At 38.0% G+C, this 25457-nt stretch overlaps 1 protein-coding gene across 1 annotated transcript; it reads right to left on the bottom strand.

Moving 5' to 3' along the window:
* Window positions 1–349: 349 nt before the first annotated feature.
* ccnl1.L (cyclin L1 L homeolog) lies at window positions 350–24985 on the bottom strand. Its single transcript, NM_001096435.1, is given in 11 exon segments — window positions 350–1037; window positions 1201–1290; window positions 2916–3015; window positions 3710–3851; window positions 4745–4849; window positions 5010–5109; window positions 7697–7761; window positions 9628–9748; window positions 22910–23019; window positions 24392–24466; window positions 24674–24985. Coding segments are annotated over 11 exon segments (1488 nt in total). The 5' UTR covers window positions 24917–24985; the 3' UTR covers window positions 350–700.
* Window positions 24986–25457: the final 472 nt, after the last annotated feature.

Raw genomic sequence — 25457 nt, 5'->3', positions numbered from 1 at the left:
GAAGCTGCTGCATTTCTCACCCTTGGCTTATACACGAGTCAATACGCTTTCTCAGTTTTTGGAGGTAAAATTAGGTACCTCGGCTTATACTCGAGTATATATGGTAATTTCCGTGACTTTCGGCGCATGCACAGTGGTTCGGGACCAGAAATTTACTCCAACTGCGCATGTGCCAAAAAAAACAGAAGATGGCTGCCGTGAACTCCGAGGCAAGAATCTGCACGGAGGGGTGAGTAAAAAATTAGGGGGATATATATATATATATATATATATACATATAAAGAACATTATAATATTAATAGTGCCCCACTATGGAACTCAATACATTGTAAAAGATTGCAGCACAAGATTTCTCTTTTCTAATTTATTTCCTCATAAAAATCAGTTTGTTTACATGCAGACTAAAAGCAATGTAAGAAAGTCCCCACAAATACTTAAATAACCAGTCATCCTTAAATACGTGTGTCTGCAAGGGCTCATATAAAAAATAGCTCTTTCCAGCAGTCCATTGGGAGAAGCCTTTTAATACACAACTCTAGAAGAAGTCATCCTGACAAGGTATATAATGTGCAAGATAAAAGTAAAAATAAACCCAGAATATCTGATCATGTCCGTGTTGTGTAAATTGAAATTTTCACTCTTACAAAATGCTAACTATGAAGTCCATAGACAAACATCTATATTGATTCTCTGTGTTGGCTCAGCGCCGGTGTCTGCTGTGTCCAGAGTGAGTGCTGCCATGATGTTTGCTCTTGTGTGATCTCTCAAATGAACGAGACCGCTCTCTTCTCTCCCTGTGATGTCCGTGTTCATGTCTGTGCTTCTTGGCAAGCTCCGCATGATCCCGGTTTGTGCTCGGAGAACGAGATTTTTTCCTTTTGTGTCCGTGCCTTCCTCTCAAGTCTTCCACGCGGTGCTTGAGTTTCATGTGGGGGGAGCCATGATTATGATGCCTGCGGGGGCTCTCACTGTGACTGTGGGATCTACTTCTTGACCTTGAACTGAACGTTCCAGAACGACTCCGCCTGTTGTTGTAACTGCAGAAAAAAGGAAACGTGTGCATTTAAACCGACCTATAAAGGATTATTTACACAATCAATTTGACTCCACCATGAGAAAACCAAGAAGCTCCTGTTCTAGTGAATCAACACATGGCTCCATGTCTAAAATGGCTAAAAACACATTTCAAGGGAGACTTACTGTCTACGAGGAGAGTGAGATCTGGATCTTGACTTTGTCCGAGATCTTGATCTACTGACACTTCTGCTTCTTTTGTTTTCTTTACGCAACCTGAAGAATGAATAAAGCAACGTCAGAGAAGGAGAAGCAGCTGTGAGAGGGAGGAATCTTGTATCTGCTTCAATTCCACTATCTGATCAGAGGGTTTCATATCTTGTTTGCTCATTTCCCTGATTTCTGGTACAGAGATGAGCCAAGAGCTTTGTTACACTCGTATAAACCCAATATCTACAGGTGAAAGTGTATGTGCTGTGTGTGAGGAGCATCAGAACATGGCGACACACAAGGAAACTTCTCAGAAACACAGGCAGTCCAACTGGAGGCAGAGGATAGTTGATGTGCTTCAGGAGCACATAGAAGCTAGCATTAGAATACGAGAAATTACAATTTTAATGACATTATATGGCAGCCAGGGTAGAATAATAGAAGTAGAATATGGCTTAACATTAAATTATAGGGATGCACTGAATCCACTATTTTTAAGGGATCCTGTCATGGGAAAACATGTTTTTTGTTTTTCAAAATGCATCAGTTAATAGTGCTGCTCCAACAGAATTCGGCACCGAAATCCATTTTTCAAAAGAGCAAACTGATTTTTTTTTTATATTCAATTTTGAGATCTGACATGGGGCTAGACATATTGAAAGTTTCCCAGCTGTCCCCAGTCATGTGACATGTGCTCTGATTCAGTCACTCTGTACTGCAAGTTGGAGTGATATCACCCCCCCTTTTCCCCCCCAGCAGCTAAACAACAGAACAATGAGAAGGTAACCAGATAGCAGCTCCCTTAAGATAGATGTAAAGATTTTCAAAAGATCTTTTCGGTATCGTGTGTCCATCAACTAAAAAGACCAATTCAAGCGATATTGCCAGGAAAACTGAGGGTAGCTGCCCTGCAAACATAGATAGATTGCACTGGGATGGATAAAAATTTTTTTAACCTGGCCGATCAATTTTCTGACAGATGTCGGACGAAAAATTGTACATTGTAATTGTACGATCGTTCGATTCCCACTAATTTCACAATAATTTGACGGATTAGTTGGATTGCACTGAAATCGATCGTTCACCAATGAAAAATCTTTGCGTCTATGCGGACCTTACCACAAGATAACAGCTGCCTGCAAGATATAAGAACACTACTCAATTGTAAAAGCCAAGTCCCACATAGACTAATTCAATTACATTAAGTAGGAGAAACAACAGCCTGCCAAGTGAAGGCACAAGTCACATGACTGGGGACAGCTGGGAAATTGACAAAATGTCTAGCCCCATGTCAAGATTTCAAAATTGAATATAAAAAATCTGTTTGCTCTTTTGAGAAATGGATTTCAGTGCAGAAGTCTGCTGGAGTAGCACTATTAACTGATGCATTTTGTTTGCTCTTTGCGTTTTGAAACATGATGCGTGATGATCGTGATTTTTTTGGATTCAATTAGGCCAGCCAGTTGGACTCGTCTGAATCCGAATGCAAAAAACAGGAATTCTGACCCAAATATTCAGTGCATCCTTACTGAATTTTCCTTGTTTAGAACAGAAAATTACCTGGTTAAAACAACAGACAAAAAGTATGTTTGGCAGCAGCCCTTTTCATTCAGCTCAGGTGTACTGCCCCCTTAACGCACATGAAGTCATTGGTTGGTAAAGAAACGAAAACATCATAGAAAGTCGCCTACCCGTTATAAGGGCTCTTAGAAGTCTGTTTGTCATCAATCTCCCGTTTAACTTTTGCAGAATTCGGGGATTTCTCTTCAGTCTTTACATCTCTTGGAGATGCTAAAATAAACGGCAGAAACATCAGTTAATTAACAACAATATGTGACAAGAAGCTTAAACTTCCACAAATAAACCTGTCATTTCATCTGTAGAAAATCCCTTTGTGTAACAAGGATCTTTATTCAGAATGAGTGCTACAGTTATGCAACGTCTTTAACTTGGCTTTGGAGAAAGCTGCTTGCGGACACTGCTATATTAAATTCACACAGTCTGGTTATATTCTATGCTGTGAACATGGTAGAACATAAATCCAGGTTTAAGGATCACAATCCTGGCAGATAAACATACGGTTACACAGAGGGAGAGGGTTTAGGATTTTATATCCACAGTCTGTGTAACACTCCTTGCATTTCATTAACAAAAATGTTTGGTGCTTTAAAGTTTTACAGCACCAACTGCTGTTTCTCTTGCAATTGGTCTTCAATATTTTTTATAGTTTTTTTTTTTTTTAATTTGCTTCTTTTGACACTTTCCAGCTTTTAAATGGGGGGCACTGACCCCATCTAAAATAAACAAATGCTCTGTAAGGCTACAAATGTATATTTGTTATTGCTGCTTTTTATTACTCATCTTTCTATTTAGGCCTCTCCTATTTATATTCCAGTCTCTTATTCAAATCAATGCATGGTTGCTAGGGTAATCTTCTAGCAAGCATTTATATTAACATGTTTGACACCTCACACAATAGACTCACATGGTTTAGATGCAGGAGAGAATCCTCCCATTGATAAAAGTGCTGGAGTTCCGTCGGGATTGAGTCCCTTTGCTTTTAATTTTGCTTCCTGTAGCGCTACTTTCCTTTTTTCAACTTCTTTTTCCATAAATTCGTAGTTCGGCTGTTGGGAAATTAGAGAGTAGTTAAATATTTACATAAAGCTATTTTGTAGGTTTTACTCCATGATTACAAACCAACCCAAATAGTAAACAACTTGGAATGAGCAGAAAGTAGTGGGGCCAATTTGTAAGTCACCACAGTGGGAACCTCAGTCAATAAACCGTTACCTATTGACGGTTCTAGTATTTTGTTTTCAAGAATAGTGACACCATCTATTGTGCCAATGTTTCTATGGGACACAGCAATAAACCACTGGGACTTGTGCCCCCAGAAGGTGCCTTAAAAATTGCCATCCCCAACCTTTCATACTTTGTTCGGTTAACTTTTGGGAGCCAGAAAAAGCAAGATGATGTGAACTTTATATATACCTTAAGATATGATTTGCTGTTAATATGCCATTTTCATGAACAGGGATAATTTCTAATACTCAAACGTCGCAGGGATCATCAGCCCGAACACATATGGGCCCATTTACTTAGCTCGAGTGAAGGAATAGAATAAAAAAAACTTCATATTTCGAATGTTTTTTTTTTGTGGCTACTTCGACATTCGACTACGACTTTGAATCGAACGATTCGAACTAAAAATCGTTCGAATGTTCGACCATTCTATAATCGAAGCACTGTCTCTTTAAAAAAAACTTCGACCCCCTACTTCGCCACCTAAAACCTACCGAGGTGCAATGTTAGCCTATGGGGAAGGTCCCCATAGGCTTCCTGGCTCGATATTCGACCCTATGTAAATCTGCCCGAGTGTAGTTGTAATGAAAACAATGGCCACAATCGTGAAGGTGTGTGTTTGTGTATACACCGTTTACAGGAGCAAATGCCCCATCAAAGTGTCACACTAAAACATTAATTTACATGATTTGGGAAGAAATGCACAACATTATACCTTTTTCCTGGTGTACAGCCTTAAAGTGGTTATGCAGATGTCTTGAATGTTTTCTTCAGTAGCTCCAAAAAGTAAAAACCAGTGAGGTCTATTTGGCAAGGGTAACTAAAAGCAAACAGAAATCTTTAGTGTTTCAGCAATTCCAATGGCACATTAACAAAACAAGTGTGCTCAGTGTAGCTTTGCATCTCATGCTAACTGGACCACTAGAGATATTACATAAACACACATTTTATACACACTGAGGTGAGTGAGCAGAATTTACCTGCAAAGCTCTGGCAGCAAGATAAATACACGCACAGGCAATGGTTTCTGCCTCAAATCTCACAAATACATTGGTCCGTAAGCAATCGTTCATGTAATTCCTGAAATATATAACAAAGGAAATGATTACAAAGAGTTTGCTCTTCTGTTCTTAAATACAGGGACCAGGGAATTTAAATAAGTACACAAGGTTAGTGAAGTATATACATATTTCTATTGTAACTCTCCAGCTGCTGAACTACAACTCCATGTGCGTTACGCCATCTTAACACTTGTGATTTTAGTTTCAGCGGAGATGCAGGACATTCCCAAATTGAATAGGTGGACAAACACATGGACAAAGATCAGAATGTGTCAAGAATGTAGACTTGGTACAAACTTGTGACCTGCATTTCATATAAAGCCCAATTGCAAGTCATTTCCATGTAGATGCCAAGTGTGTTCTGTGGATACATTCCAGCCACATCCAACTCATTTCAGTACAAGCCAGTTTCTTGTGAAGCTTAGAATGAAAGTCATTTCAGTCTTATGTAAAACGGATAAAGGGTATTAACCTACAGTGAACTTTGGTGGTGTTTATTATTTTTAAACACAACTGGATTATTTAAATCGAGTTAATCTGATGTCCTAAAAAAAATCCTATGCATAATGCATCAGGCAAATATTTCAGCAAACATTTAAAAATCTTTATTACAAAAAGTTAAATGAATCAGTTCTATGGTTTTTAAAACCTCTCAAAGCATAAATACACGAGGTACACATAGCTTTCCTGACATGATCTGCATCCAGGTCCTTCCTGTATAGCTGCAATTCTTCATGTATAATTATAATAAAATTAAGCTTACAGAAAGGTGTAAATATGCTTATTTACAGAGTACATGTCATTCTCTGCCATATAAATCAGCTTTACAATAGGAAGCAGTAATCACAGGCACAAAATGTACCGTAAGCTGCCTAAATAAATCAAGTTACAATGTCAATGTTTTGACTGTCTCAGGTTTACTAAAACCTAGAACCACAGCAAATACACATTATTATTAAAAGTTGTATTTGGTTTATTGCCTTAAAAAAAAAAGTGTGGGGCCCATTGCTATCACTGAGCATAAAAATACATTCATAAAAAAGCACTTCTATTTTATTCATAAGCATTTGATATTGGATTGTACCGAGTTGATCTATCCAATATATGGATGCAAGTACGCAAAGTAGGAACGGGCAGTGAAAATAAAAATCTAAGCACTCACACAAAATTCAGTTAACAGTCCTCACTGTATAGAATAAAAATGTAATGACATTTGAGGAGACAATATACGCTTGTCTAACAGAAGCTCAGCAGACACATATGATAAGAAAAGTTGAAGTGTGGGAGGGTTTCTGGGTGTCTGGACAGTGTGTATATACATTATAGGTTCTATGGCAGAAGGTGTTACGCCTTTAGAATCTGTAATATGCATTTGTGCTGTATAGTTATTGTTCTTACAGAATCTGATCTGAATAGTGCCATGGTCAGAAAAGAGATTGCTGCAGACCAGAAGGCTTTATCATAGAAGAAGAGAAGAGCAGATTGTGGACAAAAACACAAACACATGGAGCTAAAAAACAGTTACACCTTCATTGTCCTTTACAAGAGAATTATTGCACAAGCTTTGTGATATAGATATAAGAAATGAACTAAATAGAATTTAAACTTCTGTGCCATATTTGAAACATTCAAGTTATTCCTCCACAGTATCAGGAAAGCTTTGAAGGCATGGATCTTTCCTTTTATAGGGCTGTCAAAGCTCTGTGCTGGCACAGTAAATTGAGTATATAGGCAGCATTTCTAGTTAAATGTATAAGACTGCTTGTCTGGCTTGGTTATTAGAACTAAGAATTTTTTTTTGGTTTAAATCAAACTCGTGCCACACATCTCTCCCATGTTTAGATTATGCACCAAAATAATGTTACAACCATTTTTTGCTACATTTGTAAGATAACACAATGTCATTTGTTTGTCACTTTCTTGTATAATTTTGTGGCATGGATTTGCTTCAGTTGCTCAATAAATGAAGTTAAGGCTTAAAAAGAACTAAAGCAAATACTTTATTAATACTAATATACTCAGTGTAACATCCCAGCCCACATTTCCATGTTAACTCGCTTCTAGCAGCTATGCGTTAACTCACACAGATCTTGTTTTAATTGTGCTTTTCGGTGGATGAATATAAGCTTTCCTAATAAAGTTCTGCTGAACTAAATACGTATGCTTTTCCCTTTGCTTAATGATCTAGAAGCTAATATACAAATCCTTTGGACACCACGACAGAACTAGAAGATGCGGCCAGATGAATATGGAGCACTTCAGTGAATGACAGATGAGAGCTTGCACTGCATTGGCTGGAGAGAAGGGCAGCCAATCAGGCCATCCAGAGGCTGTGGTGCGGTGAGGGCAGAGTTCTATGACTTACCATCATGGACTACCCTTTAACCAAAAAAAAAAAAAAAGTAGAAGTAGAAAAAAAAAGAAAGAACAAAGTTAAGCTTAGATTTACATTTACCCATTGGTTCAAGCCATAAAAAAACAGTGAGCAGAAAAAAAATGTATGGTCTTCCATATTTGAATTCGTTAGTTTCTGCAGCTTTAGATCTGCCATACTGAGATTATTTCTGCTACTATTTCCGTGGCCTGAAAAAAAAACTACTACTTACCAGGCTGTTTGAACAAGGGTCTGATTGCGCTCACATTCTAAAACTTGCAGATACATAACAATGATCTGTAAAATAAAAATATATATTAAGATATCTCAAGAAATGAAACGGCTATAAAAAGTTCACAAAGGAGTCTGGGTTACAGAAATTGAACATGGAAAATGCTTAGTAAAGCCTTTATTTTTCCAAATTGCAACATAAGGAACAAATATGGAGTATAGAAATTAATGTCTAAACAGGAGGAAATGAACAGATAACACCCAGAAGCTGTCATACATAATACGAAGAAATCATGAGGTTTGAAAAGTTCTTCAGCATATGCATGGTACAGTTCTAATGAGCATCCGTTTATTTAGCAGACATGTGGTGCAGACAGTCACTAAATACTAACATGGAGCACAAGTAAAAGCACTTTTTTTTTTTTTTTTTAGGGATAATGTTCTATTTAACTCAAGCTAAACGGTTAGTTTGCAATCAATAAACTCAATAATTCTGAGTTGTTACTAAAAATAACTGAAGCCACTAGACAAGAGTCATACAAGTTCAATGACGGTAGGGACACATATATATGGCCTAGTTACTCGCATGAAACTAAATATACACTATATGGCCAAAAGTATACAGACACTGAATCTAGGACAGTGGCCTCACTACTGGATACATAACACCAATGTCTGCATAGAAACAATTTGTAGTGAGTGTGGAGAGATTACAGGTGATCAAAGGCAAACAAACCTAACATGCCCATGAGCCATAACAAGAATTGGCTGGAGTTATAAATGTATTTCACCACCTGGCAAAAGTGTGGGTATGGCAGATGCCAAGAGGAAAAATACCAGTCTAAATAAATAATAAAGACAGTAAAGTTTGGGAGATCTTTGTCATGTTGGGGTTAGAGCCTGTCCCACTGAAAACAAGCCTTACGGCTACAGCGTTTAAAGGGGATGTAAAGGCAAAAAAATAAAATACCATTTTTACTTTCTTTAATGAAAAAGAAATCTATCTCCAATATACTTTAATTAAAAAATGTGAACCTGACTGTATGCAGTGAAATCCCCCCTTCATTTACTTGCTCTGACAGCTTCAGTTAGGAAACTTCAGACGGTCCCTAACTGCTGTGCAGGGAAACAATCATACACTCAAATGACAGGGGGGGGGACCCCCCACCTTATTTCGCAGAACTTGAGCAGCTTTGTTTGTTTCCCTGTAACAACTGTGCAGATTTGTATCCACAGACCCAGTGCAGTCAGTATATCCTGATTATTAATCAGTGTTGCTGTATCGGCTTCTATGGCAGATATTATTTGACTTGTGCTGTTTTGATCATTTATAACGATCCCTAAGCTTAACCTCCCAACTGAAGCCCAGACCACACTGAGCATGTGCGTAGTCTTGGTATTGCAAAGATGTTTAACAAAGTTAAAAGATGGTGACCCCGTGGCCAACTTTAAAAGCATAAATCATTTGTTTAATTGGCCTGCTTAGTATACAAAATACAGCATTTTTAGCATTATTCTATGTTAGACTTTAGTTGCCCTTTAATGACAATTCTTCTTATATTGTGGCTCAGTGCAATACTAACGTTTGTATGGAATTGCAGAGTGTAAAATCTTTAGCAGCCTACAATACTGATCTCATCCCACTAACAAACCTGTGGGATGAGTTGGAATTCCAGAGCCAGGCCTGATCTCCAACCTCACTTTTGCCTGTAGCTGAATGGAAGCAAACACCACCATCAGAGCAGAGGTACATATAGCAGGGGTAAGATCACCTTCATATTAATGGGAATAAGGTAGGAAGAGGTAAGTACCAAATACTTCTGATCATATAGTGTATCATCCTCATCTGCACCACAGACAGCAGGTGCAATTATAAGTCGTTGAATGGAACTTGCATTCACAACAATAACAATAAATCCTGCATAAACTTACCTTGTGTGGGTGCTTCACATGGACACAAAAGCCCAACTCCTTCAGTATCCTCCTCTCAGCTTTGATTACATGGTTTTTGGTATTTATGTAGCTCTGATCAAGTATCAGGGGGCTTGGGGTCCTATTTTATGGGAAATAAAGTTAATATAGCGGTGCAAAAAACTAAACACTAAGGCTTTTTTTTCCCTTGCAACCGACCAAACGGCAACAAACTAAATTTAAGTTGCCCCAAAGACATGTTGAAACCTTTTCACATGTGCTGTCCAAGTTTACATTAAGTCTAATATGGAGTATTTGATTCTATTCACCTAAAATATAAAGTCACGGGCAAATTATTTAAAGGAGTTAAAGTATGGCTTCTTAAAAGGAAGAAGAATTGTTTTCAATAAACTGAAAGAAATTGTTGTGTAAGAAGCAAGTTTGTCCAATTGTCAAACAGAACACCTTTCCCCTGGCCCCATATACAGAGCAGCCAAAATGCAGACTGGGAAAGGGAACATTTCATAAGGAAAAAAACAAAAGTCTTTTCCTTATAATAAGGAAAATAAGATTATGAATTTATAATAATTATAATGAATAAGATGGAAACGGGTGTGTGCTTATAATACAACTACATACATACTAGATTTATACATGAATAGGTATAGCCATGACATTACCGGAGGATAAAGGCACACACTGCCTTATATTTTTATTTTGCTTCTACCTAATGTTTTTAAAGGAATTACTGCTGAAAATTCCCCAAAGGAAATAAACGGCACCATCGGCTCTAATACAGCTACAATCTACTCTTACCTATCCTTAACTTTGCAATTGATAGCTTTTATTATCTGCCTCTTTCCAGCTTTACAATGGGGGATAACAGCCGTCTCCAATTCATCTTCCAGGTTACCCTAGCAAACAGGCAGTGGTTTGAATGAATCCAAACTGGATTCTAGCAAATAGCTTATGAAATTGCAAACTAGAGAACTGCTAAAAAAAAAAATTAAAAACCCCCCACCAAGATAAGATATTACTGCATATTATAAAGTGTTTCAGAATATCACTCACATGACACTGAAAGTTAAGTCAAAGGGGTAGTTTAAGTGTACAGTACTTGATATTTATGATTAAAGCTTAAGATAGTATTGCACAGCTTTATTGAATGGTCAGTATAAGAGACTATAATATGTTCATAGAGATGTTTATGTTATGAAACAGTGTGGGTGGCTTATCATTAAGGGGCAGATTTATCAAGGGTTGAATTAAAAATTAGAATATCAAATTTTTTTATGGTCAAAAACGGTCAAATTCGACTAGGGTGTTATTGAAATTCGATTCGAGTTTAAAAAAAAAAAAAAAAAATCTGAATTCATCATACTCTGTTCCTTTAAGAACTTGAATTTGACTATTCGCTAACTAAAACCTCCCGAATTGCTGTTTAAGTTAATGGGAGAGTTCCAGGGGTCAATTTGCTGCCTTCCTGACATTTTTTTTTTTTCTGAGAAAATTTTTTTTTAATCAAATTCGAATTTTGGGGTCGATCTAATTCATCTGAGTTGTTATAATTCGATTTTTTAAAATAAATTTCGATTTGCTGAATTTCAAATTTATGGTAGTTTAGGGGAGTTTTTAAAAAAACTCACATTCGATAAATGTGCCTCTAAGTATCTGCACACTGAACATGAAGATCCAGTTGGACAATGGTCTCAGACAATTTAAATCCAATAAGTGGTATTCTATAGATTAGTGAAACTGAGAATATAGGAAAGCAAAAAATGTTTGTCAATTGTGACATTAGCATTACATCCTCAGTGACAGAACACTTCTTGCTCACAATAAACTTTCATACTAGGTCCAGGCTTGAAAAACAATGCATCAAGTGAGCAGCCAAACACAAGTGCTCAGCCAGAATGCAATGTATTGGTGGTGGGTAAGACAATTAGTAGCAACAAGAACCTGCTCTGGCCAAGAGTCATTATATGCCTGTTTAACACAACCTCGATTCAGTGTTTTGCTCAATCATGCACTCTGCCTGCAACAATCTATTCTCAAGTGGGAAGAAATACCCATGAAGTGACTGCTGGATAAGATGGTGGTCCTTCAAGTCACTAGACTTCTTCCCATGTGATGGGCTGCCTGTTAACTAAACCAAAGATCAAGAGGCTGCACAGTAACAAAATTTAGTGGAGCACTTGAATGCTATGGAATCTCATAAGGATTTAAAGAATCCAACTGGACAGCCCAGGCTTCAGTCCATGCTCTTAAGAGTTTTGCAGATTTCTTATGCAGCGATAAATCTCTAGTTATATTATAGTAACCAGAAAGCTAATTTTCATCACTAGTTTGAGGTCACGGGTGCGTGTACTAAAAATCTCCATAACACTAAGGCCAATGGCACATGGGTGCATGCTCTGCTGGCAGTTTTAAGGCGGCAGTTATGTGAGCACATGGCCAGTCATTTACTTTAGAAGAAATTAGCTAGAAAAGGTGAACTGTTTACTGGATGAAACTCTACCACGAATGACAGGTACAGTCCATTTAATTAAATAAAAAACAGTTTGGCCACTTTTGGGCAAATCCTCTGCGGACTGAGAAACACCAGTGGAAAACATAACCCTGTGTGTCATGGGTCTAAGGCACCGTCATCGGTTATAGCTTGTACCCAAACTTAAACACAGTCCAACTTTTACTCGTAGACTCTGCAAATACATCTGGTGGGAAAAACCATATGGTAGGGGTTCTTTCATTATAAGGCAATGTGAATACATTTTATCTGGCATCTTTTAAAGGAGAAGGAAAGCTACGGAGGCATTTTATTGCCAATAGATTAGCTGCAATAGTGCAAGCTAGAATGCTATATTTATTCTGTAGAATGCTTTACCATACCTGAGTAAAAAGCTCTAGAAACTCTCTGTTTAGAATAGGAGCTGCAGTATTAACGTGGTGTGACATCACTTCCTGCCTGAGTCTCTCCCTGCTCTGGGCTCAGATTACAGTAGAGAAGGGAGGGGTGGGGGGGAGAAGCAAACTGAGCATGCTCTTGCCCAGGGCAATGAGGTTTAAGCTGAAGGCAGGAAGTCTGATACAGAAGCCCATGAGTACACAATAGAAGGAAAGAAATGTGCTGTTTCTTTTGACAGGGGACTCAGAGCAACATTACTTTGAGGGTTTACTGGTGTATTTTGATGGACCTTTCTGATAAGGCTTACTTAATTTTAACCTTTCCTTCTCCTTTAAGAAATTGTGTTGAATATTTGAAATGAAACCACAGTGGCAATTGTAAAAATATGAAGTTATGGGTTTCCTACTTTAATGCTCCTTTCCTGGCATTTAAATTAAAAGGAGCACATCAAATGACATGATTTCAATGCATGTAACAAAGCATAGTTGGCCATAGTATGTTAACTGTGGAAAAATATCCCCACAAACCCATCTGAATGGTTCTAAATTATAAAGTGGCTTAAACCCCATCTAAGCCACAGCCTCAATTTCCTTGCTTTTACATCTCCCTCTTTCAGCTAGAGAAGTGAAGAAATCATTTTTTAACTGATCAGTATAAAACATTGCAGCTTGCTTCTTCTTACTACACTACCATCAAAACAAACCTGAGAGTTTACATATGTAAGAGAAAAAATAGGATCATAGCACATACACAACATTGTAGAACTCTTATGAAGCTCTGCAATCTCTCATTTTTATAGCTATAAAGTACTCACTTGAATTCACTCCTATCTAAAAATCTCTCTACAGACACTACGAAGTCTAGTTTAAGTGATTCTGAATGGAATCCAAGGTAACCCAGCAAACAAGCACATTTTTACTGCACTAAAGGGAATAAAAAAACGAGGACGTATAGACTTCTTGGAAGTAATATGTACATTATTTTACCAAATATGCTTGTTTGGGAGAGGCCCTACCAATCTGTATACTACACTAAGCAAAGTATTTGTACTAGTATGGATTTTCCATTCAGATAAAAGAAATAAATCATGTTTTTATAAAATGCGAATGGTCCTTTTCACACTGGGGTCGCACCATGGACTCCACAGTATGACATAAATTAGGCCATATAGAAAAGTAAATCTTAATTATAGATGATGCACTAAATCCAGGCTCTAGTTTGGAATTTTTACAAGATTCAGCTAAACCAAATAAAACCCTTTGTTGTAAGGGACAATTAAAGAAGTTGCCAATCTATCCAATTTGCATTTAATAATGAAATGCTGGACTGGGGGTTTCCATTCGGTTAAGTGTTTTGCAAAATAATCAGCGATTTTGCAAATGGCAAAAGTTGTATCTTACGCATTTCAACCCAACTGTTGTCAAACTGACAGCTACACAATTTGTACTATGTACTGGATTAAAGGCCAGGCTAATCTTTTCTAACGCACAATAAAATCTTGGCATCTTAATAGAGAGAAATGTAACCTCTAAAGTTTAAAGGGTTTACTCAGCTTCAAGTTAACTTTCAGCATCATGTAGAGCAGGGATCCCCAACCTTTTGAACCTGTGAGCAACATTCAGAAGTAAAAGGAGTTGGGGAGCAACACATGCAAGAAAAATGTTCTTGGGGTGCCAAATAAGGGCTGTGATTGGCCATTTGGTAGCCCCTATGTGGATTGTCAACCTACATTGAGGCTCTGTTTGGCAGTGCACCTGGTTTTTATACAACAAAAACTTGCCTCTAAGCCTGGAATTCAAAAATAAGCTCCTGCTTTGAGGCCACTGAGAGCAACATCCAAGGGGTTGGAGAGCAACATGTTGCTCACGAGCTACTGGTTGGGGATCACTGATGTAGAGAGTGAAATTCTGAGACAATGTGCAATTGGGTTTAATTTTTTTATGATTTGTGGTTTTTGGGTTATTTAGCAGCTCTTCAGTTTGCAATTGCCACAATCTGGTTGCTAGGGCCCCGAATTACCCTAGCAACAATGCATTGATTTGAATTAAAGACTGGAATAGGAGAGGGCCTGAATAGAAGATGAGAAATAAAATGTAGCAATAACAATAAACGTGTAGCCTTACAGAGCATTTGTTTTTTTCAGATAGGATCAGTGACCCCCAAATTTAAATTTTGCTTTGTAAAACAGCTAATATATTGTTACTTTTTATAATTCATCTTTTTAGCCAGTCCCCCTACAATACATATTTCAGTAACTTATTCAAATCAAAACATGGATGCTAGGGTAATTTGGACCCTGGCAACCAGTTTGCTGAAATTGCTGCTAAATAAAATGCCAAATAAAACTTAAAAACTACAAGTAAAACCAATTACAAATTGTCTCAGATTATCACTCTACATCATACTAAACATCAACTCAAAGGTGAACAACCCCCTTAACATATATTTTGCTTCAAGCATGCAGAAGTGCCATAATTTAAATTTTTTTAACCCCACAAATGAATTAAAGGGGTAGTTCACCTTCCAACAACTAGTTTTCAGATAGATCACCAGAAATAATGACTTTTTCCAATTACTTTCTATTTTCTGTGTGACCGTTTTTCTAATATTTTTCACCTTCTAAAGCAGCTCGGGGGGGGGGGGGTCACTGACCCTGTAAACTGTTCTAAATTGATACATTTAATGGATACGTTTATTTGTCCCTGCTGAGCAGAATCTCTGGGTTTCATTACAGGCAGCTGTTAGAATTGATACAATAGTTGCTAATACTCCAGAGATGCTGCTGAGAAATGTATCAACTAAATGTTGCAAAAGTGCAACAGTTTAGAGTCTGCACCAGAATTACTGACCTGCCAGACTCAAACACCAGAAACCGGAACATTCAACTTTAAACTTGGATTATGGAAAAACAGTAAAAAAATAAATGATGGAAAATAATTGAAAAAAGTCTATTTCTGGGGAACAATCTGAAAACAACTGAACTGAAAATAATTGTTTGGAAGGTGAACAACCCCTTTAAGTAAACTTTTTAATGCATAATTTGGTTAGTTTCGTGTGTATTTGCCCAGTTTGGTTTACGAGATCCCAATTAACTTCAGCAGATAAAATACCACTAACTATACATGAATGCATGACCATGCTTACCTACTGGCAGATACAGTCATATGAAAAAGTTTGGGAACCCCTCTCAACCTGCATAATAATCTACTCCACTTTCAACAAAAAAGATAACAGTGGTGTGTCTTTCATTTCCCAGGAACATCCGAGTACTGTGGTGTTTTCTGAACAAAAAGATTTTTAGTGAAGCAGTATTCAGTTGTATGACAAATTTGAAAAACTGGGTACCCTTGTAATTTTGCTAATCTGAATGCATGTAACTGCTCAATACTCATTACTGGCAACACCATATTGGTTGGATTAGCTCGTTAAGTCTTGAACTTCATAGGAGGTGTGTCCAATCATGAGAAAAGTTATTTAAGGTGACCAATTGCAAGTTGTGTTTCTGTTTGACTCTCCTCTTAAGAGTGACAGCATGGGATCCTTAAAGCAACTCTCAAAAGATCTGAAAACAAAGATTGTTCAGTATCATGGTTTAGGCCGGGAAGGCTACAAAAAGCTATCTCAGAGGTTTAAACTGTCAGCTTCAACTGTAAGGAATGTAATTAGGAAATGGAAGGCCACAGACACAGTTGCTGTAAAACCCAGGTCTGAGAGGCCGAGAAAAATACAGGAGCTGAATATGCGGAAGGAAGATTGTGAGAATGGAGACAAACCAAAATCACCTCCAAAAGACCTGCAAGAACATCTTGCTGCAGATAGTGTATCTGTACATCGTTCTACAATTCAGCACAATTTGCACAAAGAATATCTGTATGGCAGGGTGATGAGAAAGAAGCCCTTTCTGCACTCACACCACAAACAGTCGCTTGTTGTATGCAAAAGCTCATTTAGACAAGTCACAGTCATTTTGGAACAAAGTGCTTTGGACTGATGAGACAAAAATGTAGTAATTTGGTCATAACAAAAATCACTTTGCATGGCGGAAGAAGAACACCTGCTACCTACTGTCAAATTTGGTGTAGGTTCCATCATGCTGTGGGGCTGTGTGGCTAGTTCAGGGACTGGCGCCCTTGTTAAAGTCGAGGGTCAGATGAATTCAACCCAATATAAACAAATTCTTCAGGATAATGTTCAAGCATTACAATGACCCTAAATACACTTAGAAATCTACAAAGTAATTTATGCAGAGGGAGAAGTACAATATTCTGAAATGGCCGTCACAGCCCCCCAACTTGAATATCATCTAAAATCTATGGGATGATTGGAAGCAGAGTGTCCATGCTCGGCAGCCATCAAATTTAACTGAACTGGAGAGATTTTGTATGGACAAATGGTCAAAAATACCGCCATCCAGAATCCAGACACTCATCAAAGGCTATAGGAGGCATCTAGAGGCTCTACTAAATACTGATGTAATATCTCTGTTGGGGTGCCCAAATGTATGCACCTGTCTAATTTTGTTATGATGCATATTGCGTATTTTCTGTTAATCCAATTAACTTTATATCACTGCTGAAATACTACTGTTTCCATAAGGCATGTTATATATTAAAAGGAAGTTGCTATTTGAAAGCTCAACCAATGATAAATAAAACTACAAAGAATGAAGAGGGGTTTCCAACCTTTTTCATATGACTGTACATCGACTTAAAGGAGAATTCAACCCCCTAATTTGCATCCCCCTTCCCCCCTAAATAGGCCCACCTCCCTCCTGGCCTACCCAGCACCCTGGGCAAATGCCCCTAACTTTCTACTTACCCCTCCTTGCAGGTCCTGTCCAGCGGAGTTCACAGCAGCCATCTTGTCTCCTTCGGTCTTCTTCCTGTAGTGATTGTCATTTTGGGGCGCATGCGCAGTTGGTGGAATCTTCCATTGCGGAGCTACTGCACGTGCCGAAAGTCACAAATAAATATATAAAAAAATATTGTGACTTTCGGCGCATGCGCAGTAGCCCCGCAATGGAAGATTCCACTAACTGTGTATGCGCCCCGAAAATGAAGATGGCTGCTGTGAACTCCGCTGGACAGGACCTGCAAGGAGGAGTAAGTAGAAAGTTAGGGGCATTTGCCCAGGGTGTCAGGTAGGCCAGGGGGGAGGAGGGCCTATTTAGGGTAGGGGGATAGGGGGATGCAAATTAGGTGGTTGAATTCTCCTTTAAAGTAGGGGCAAAGACTGAAGCATAAATATTTTCAATCCGTAAACTATTTAGGGCTAGTGTTGTTATAACCATTTAGGGTCAAACCAAGCCAGACTATATATGCTAGGGGAGGGGTCAAGAGTTATTCTGTCCTGCTTCCAGAGGTGAAGATAGACATAACCCAAGCGTCTGCACTGACAGAGAAATGTTCATACATTGTAAAGTCTCATTCTTTGCATGCACATTATCGTCCTCTTTTTTATGCAATCCTATTAAAATAACTGGAGTTATACCACTGTTGTTGTGTATTTTGGTGGAATATCAAAGCAGACATCTTCACTTATTATTCACCTAGTAAATAAAGACATTTCTTGTATATAATCTAGAAGCAGGATGAAGAACAGCACTTACTATAGGCACCTAAGAAAATAGGACATTTGTACAGATTTTGTCGTCATGTTACAGTGCAGTTTGCCGCTTCTTTAAACCATGATTTGCAAGAAAGACAGGAATGGCTCTTAATATGCTAACAGGGAAATATGGTCTCTTTACAGGTAAAGAAGAACCAAAGCTCTGTTCCGAAATCCAAATGCCTTGTATTTCCTTACTTATAAAAGGGATATACATTTTTGACCTTTAAATATACGGCATCTACAGAAAAAAGGTAGCTGTGATGTATAGTTAGTTATAAAAAGTGAATTTACTGGATACAGAGACAAACTACCCAAAATTACTTTTCTGCTTTAAATTTGATACAGTTAAAATAAAAAAATAAGATTTAAAAGCTTTGGATTTAAGTTAAACATAAAAAAATTGCAAATAAATTGAATTGAAAAATATGGTGGAATATATTCTCTTTAAAATTAGTTTTATGTATAAGTAAAACCTTAGAATGCAACAGCACAAACCCGAACATCCCATAAGGATGGGGCTACTTCTGGAATATAAAGAGAATGTCTAAGCAACTAAGCCTTTCCTTTGTGTGAATGTAAGTATGCAGATTTTTTTTTTGTACACAAATAACATTCATGCTCATTCTTAATTAAGTGCATCTAATTTCCCATTAAGATTCATATGCAAAATCCTTACAGTTGAGAAGAAATTGGTATTGGTTGGTTAGGATTCCAATATTAGATTTCTTTCTAACACTGCCTTTAACAACTAGTATGAGCACTAGCATTATTGAGGTCTCTTTGCAAAACAAACAAATAACATTTTGTTAAAAGGGTAAAGAACCTGGTAGGACTGACTTTGCAACAATACTATGAACTAATATTTGGACTATGACACACAAAGCCCAACATAAAGTTACCAATGTATGCGAGTGACTATTGACTATGCAAGTCACTAGTTTACAGTCTAAAAAATGTTTTATATTATCTAGAGACTCAAAATGAAAAAGGACAGGGGGATTAAAAAACCTAAAAACTGAGATCACCAGATGTAATAGTTTTGTGTCCTTTACTGCATAAATGGCAAATGACTGCTGTACTGTTGCCAAAATCATAAAACATCCCAATTAAAATATATTAGTTGAGCAGATTTTAAAAAGAGAAACTGGAAGACTACGATTTTGACGGCTAGCAGCCAACAGAGATATAAGTTAGGCAAACACCTACAGATCCCATAGTTTATGGTGGAGTTGGCACAAACAGATCTTTATTAGCCAATTTATGGAAGATACAGTTGCATGTTACAGCATCTATGTAACTCTTACCTGTGGCCTCTGCATAGCACATCCCTGAAATTTCTGTTTTCTGTTTTGTTTTACATTGAGGAGCTTGATTTGAATGCTTTTTGTATGAAATTTAACTGGGAAATGTTTCTCATCACAATAAGTAAATTAATTATTTCTTCTAAGATATCTTGGATGAATGTTTTATACAGCTCACCCTACACTATGTTAATAGAAAGGAAGTAAACGTTTAGGTTAAAATAAACTTGGACAGCACAGAAAAAAGGTTCTTAACATGATACAGGAGCTCCTTCAAGCGGTTCACCAGCGGCCAACCTGTGAGTCCCCGGTTCCAGTGACCTGTTCTCAGAGCACTGGCTTCTCCATGGGGATTTTCGACACTTCACTCACTGTTGCCAAGACGACAGCTTCATCTCAATGTACCACTCCACATCACCCAGGCATTGGTAAATGTAGCTGGTTGCTGTATAGTCGGTTGCAAGGGAAAAAAATATAAAGTTAATAACTATCGAAACAGCAAAAATGCAGTTAACATGAATTTGTTCTGCTTGCTTTACAAGTCATAACCAATTTTACACCATCCGCAGTGGAAGAATTTACTGCTGCATCCTTGTGAGGATATAAAAAAATTAAATAAAAAAAAGTGGTGGGTTTAGTCAAAAACACTAAGACCAAAGTTCCCATGGTTGGGGAAATAGAAATTGTTGCATCTGATACAAAACAGATACAAGACAACACTGAAAGTGCAGCTTCTGCAACTGTGCTTTTTGATTACGTTCATTTAATGTGAACGGTTTATTAGATGTGCACTTTTCTATGACGATGACATTTAATGTAAAGCAAACAATTTGACAATAAAATCACACGGACATAACCATAGATTTCATATAAGGCAGGGATATAGTTCATTGACCACTTAGATATCATGGATATGTCATGGAAATATAGTAAAACATTTTACCAGACCTCTGAATAATCAAAACCATGAGAGCAGACAATGTATTTTGCCATCACTGTACATTAGGTATGAGGATTTATTTAAAAAAAAAAAAAAAAAGAAAAAAAAAAGAAAAACCCAAGCATTTTCCATTTAGCCTGCTGGAAAAATGAAATATTTTATTGCAATATATTGCAGCATTCCAAAGTAGTGCCTTTTAACCCCTGTATTTGCACCTATGCAGGTTAGCTCAAAATGAACACAAATGTAAAACCTACGGAATTGGCACATAGGCACTTTTTAAATAGTTAAAACTTACATTATAAACTTAGATTCCCAACTTTTTAAATAGTTTAAGGACACTGAATGGCGGCTTCAGAATCTTGACTTGACTATACTGTGCTATAATGCCATTTAGCAAAACATACAGTTTTACGCTTTGCATCAGTGTGTAAAGTTGGCCATTTATGAAAGATCCACTTGTTTTGTGCTTGAGCCAGAGCAGGCTAAAGGCAGAATTTGAATCCAGGCCAATTACTAATGAAAAGGCAAGCCAGTGCACTCCAATATGCATCCAAGTCCAAATGGAACCCTCACCAAATGTAATTTTTCGAACCCACTGGACCCATAACCAGGCATCATACTGACAATTATCCAGTGAATTATCCAAACTTGATTAGAGTTTTAATTGGAACTCGAATTTTGCGGTTTACCGTAATCTGACCCTTTAAGAACTTGAATTTGACTATTAGCCACCTTGAACTAGCCAAATTGCTGTCAATGGGAGAGGTCCAGAGATCATTTTGGTGATGTTTGCAGCCTTCCTGACTTTCTTGTTTTCTTTTATTCAATTCGAGTTTTTCTAATTCGAATCAAATTCAATTTTAGTTTTCGAATCTATTCAATTCGTCTGAGCTGAGAAAATTAGATTTAATTAATACATTTCGATTGGTAGAATTTTGAGTTTATGGGAGTTTTTTGATAAACGTGCCTTTAAGTGGAGACTATATAAAAAGTATAAATGATATCTATTAGCTGTATGGGACCATAGATATCATCCTTTAGGAATTGTATATTACAATCTTATTTTATAGCTACGATTTTAAATTAAGACTCAATCAGAAGTGCTAGCCTACCAAGATCCATTATAAACCCAATGGTCATTTTCTTTAAGGCATTGGGTTTCGAGTTCTTTACATTTACAACACTACTGGAGTGACCCGAATAGATACGAGTTTAAAAAAAAAAATTCTTGAAGTGGATACAATGTCCACAATAATTTATGCTTGTGTAAAAATAATTTTTATGCAGGCTGTGGAATTTAAAAATGGCTTTAGCTGTACGGGAAAACAGAAGATAAATATCTGTAGACAGAAAGAAAAAAAACCACCACTGGAAGACTTACACACTACGGCCATGCAAAGGGCTTCCACGATTATGAGCCTGTTTGTGACAAGAGTTATCCTGGGGGATCTTCGGCAGGCACTAACGCTTTGCCATCAATTATATAGGATATTCCCTAAAATATTTTTGTGGCTGTGGAAATAGTGGCACGGCAAACAACTGATAAGGATAAACACAGCTATTTTGTATAGAGGGATGGGAAATAATTCACTGCAAATGAGATACAAATCATCACATAAGAATCCACTGAAAAGTAAGGTGCTTATTCCTTCCTAACTTACCTATCAAAAACGCTAATTCACTGGTCTTCGTGTCTTTCATGCCTCCTTCTTGCTTTAGTTTTTCACTTACTGTACACTGCTAAAGGTAATGCAGTCTCTCTCCTATACTTTTAACTTCTGTTTCCTCCTGATATTGCTTTTGTTATGGCTTTATGCGCAATACTATGCACAGATGTATCTGCACTGGCTATATGACCTTTTTGATAAAGATTAGAGTGGTGAAGCCTTTTAAAACAATGCTGTTTCCGCTTTAAATTGCAGCTTGCAAAATAAGTAAAGGAACCCTACAAGGTTACGTCTGGTTAAGAGAAAGATATACCATTTTATACTGTGCTAATCTATAAGGCCTTTTGAGCAACAGGAAAGATTTCTGTGGTAATATTTAACCATTAGTATAACCAAGATTCTTTACTAGTGCGTTACTTTGTATGCCTTCCAGACTTAAACGAAAAATTGTTACGCTGTACCAATATCAAACCGATGCTTGTGATTGGGCCTGGATATCCCATACACTGCTAAATGCTAAAATGGATAATTAAACATAATACTAATATGAAATAATCTAAGGCCACATTACCAAAAATGCTATTTTGCAAACTACAATGGTGATACAAAAAAATGTGGCTCTCAAGATTTTAAGCAGCTTTTCCCTCGAAAAGGGTGGACAGCTGTTAACTGTAATTGCTAAAGCAGCACTGTCCAGATTTAATATGATATGATTGTTGTATAGGGGAGATGCATTCCACATCCCATCAATGTAATGTTTGTTGCGACTGACTTCTAAGAGCTCTAACAGACTGACGTTTAATAAAAAACTAAAAGTGAGAAGTTGCATTCTATCCACACAAATATTCTAGTTAAATATCATAACTGAGATACATACCTTTTTGCTCTTATCTGACGCAAGTGATGAAAAACATTTATCACATCTCTAATTCGTCTGGGAGCTTCTTCAATTTTGGAAGCGAGATTGATACATGCCATGGCAACAATCTGAAAAGAAGCCAACTTGGTGAGTTTTCTATGGTTCAAATCAAATGTGTAACTCAATGGCTGAGCCCTGGGTTACAAGTTGAAATGGAGAATTATGACCTACATCATTATTTCCCTGTTATTGGGGAACCACTTATTGTACATCAAGGTCTAGACAGTTAACAGCAAGACAATTCTAGATAACATAGCTGTTCTACAAACAGCTTGCTTTACATGAGTAAAACAAAAATGAGCAGAATGAGAGGCACAATTTAATTGCTAGAGCTCTGTCACCTGGCCACATAAGCATAATATAAGAAATGTACCAGACGTTAAAGTATCTTTAAAGGGGTGGTTCACCTTTAAGTTAACATTTACTATATAATAGAATGGCAAATTCTAAGCAACTTTTCAGTTGGTCTTGATTATTTATTTAATAGTTTTTTAAAATTGCCTTTTTTCTTCTTCCAACTCTTTCCAGTTTCCAAATGGGGGTCAATGACCCCATTTAAAAACAAATGGTCTGTAAGGCTACAAATTTATTTTAAGTGCTTCATTTTATTACTTATCTTTCTATCCAGGCCCTCTTCTATATATATTCCAGTCTCTTATTCAGATCAAGGCACGGTTGCTAGGGTAATTTGGACCGTAGCAACCAAATTGCCAAAATTGCAAACTGGAGAGCTGTTGAATAAAAAGCTAAATAACTCAAAAACCACAAATAACACGAAAACCAATTGCAAACTGTCTCAGGATATAACTCTGCATCATACTAAAAAATAATTCAATGGTGAACTCCTTTAAAGGAGAAGGAAACCCAGTCGGCGCAAAAACCCTCCCCCCTGGCCTACCTGTCTCGCTGGGCAAATGCCCCTAACTCGTTACTTACCCTTCTGCGCAGGTCCAGTCTATGGAGTTCACCGACGCCATCTTCTTCCTGCTTTGACCGGAATTTTGGCGCATGCGCAGTAGGATCTACTGCGCATGCGCCAAAAGTCACAGTTTTCCGATTTCACTTCGTGACTTTTGGCGCATGCGCAGTAGATCCGTACCGGCGAAATGCTCCTACTGCGCATGCGCCGGTCAAGATCGCTTGGAAGAAGATGGCGTCGGTGAACTCCATAGACTGGACCTGCACAGAAGGGTAAGGAGTATTAACTATTGTATCAATTCTAACAGCTGCCTGTAATGAAACTCAGAGATTCTGCTCAGCAGGGACAAAGATAAGAAATGTATCAACTAAATGTTTCAATTTAGAATAGGCACCCCATAATGCAATAATCATCAGGAGCACTACTCAGCAGAGAGCCAGACACTCTCAATGTCCTTCAGCCACCTTATTTCAAGAACATGTATAGTAATGGAAACATTCTGCTTTTGCCGGCTCTCTCACCTCAAAGCTGTGTTTGACGAAGGATTTGGAGTAGAAGAATCGGTGGAACAACACCTGCCCAGTCGCCATTGCCACCTAAGGAGATAAAATAACAAGATGACAGAGTAGGAGAGGGTAAATGTGTGCTGAGGTGATTGAGAGCAGACGCCGCCATCTTGGAAGCACCTGACCGTCACAATGTGGACAGGCCCATTCTACTTCTCCACTGCATCAGATTACTGCGCCATAGACTGGCAGGAAGTAGGCCGCTTGGTGCCTCTCTGGCACCTCAATGCCACTTACCTGCGGAAGGCGGAGGAGGATACCGGCCGACTGAATTATCTCACATCCCAGGATTCGTAGGTCGGTTTCGGTGTACAGGTCCAGGCCATCTGACATAGACGGGGTGGGCGAAAGCCGCTCCTCGGGGATAAGGGAGTAGTCGATTGTGAGGTAGACTTCGGAGTATTGCCGGTCACCGATGAGGATGCCATCGGCCGAGCGAGTAGGGGCGCTGGGGGCGGAAAGCTGAGGTACAGCCGCCATGTCTATCAGCGGGACAACGTCTCTGGAACGTCGAGAGTAAGCGGCAGATCCGGCCAGTGACGTGCAGCGTGTGAACAACAGATGCAATCCATATTCTTCCGCCGCTTTCGTCAAAAATAGTCCTGTAAACGTTCTGAGAAACCGTGTCCAAAGGCGTTTTCCTTGAAGTATGATTCTTGGAACTTGTGGGTGACTGAGGAAATAATATTAATACATTAAACTCCATGCAGGGGGCAGTGGGCTGGATTGGACAGCAATAACGCCTATTGATTTAAATCAAAACACTATTTATTGAACTAACCAGTAAAATTGAAACCACTTCTCTTATTAATCCAAATGTAAAAAACTGATGATTTACACAGCTTGTACATTGTTGTAGTTAGGGTTGTCACCTTTTCTGGAAAAAAATACCGGCCTTCCTATATATTTATCTTTTTTCCCTATTAATAACATTGGGATCAGCCATCATTTTTACCGGCCAGGCCGCTAAAATACCGGCCAGGTGGCAACCCTAGTTGTACCCCACAGGGTTCTCACAGGA

This window comes from Xenopus laevis, chromosome 5L (assembly GCF_017654675.1).
Source record: "Xenopus laevis strain J_2021 chromosome 5L, Xenopus_laevis_v10.1, whole genome shotgun sequence".
Taxonomy (NCBI): domain Eukaryota; kingdom Metazoa; phylum Chordata; class Amphibia; order Anura; family Pipidae; genus Xenopus; species Xenopus laevis.
This window is presented reverse-complemented; position numbering and strand designations above follow the sequence as displayed.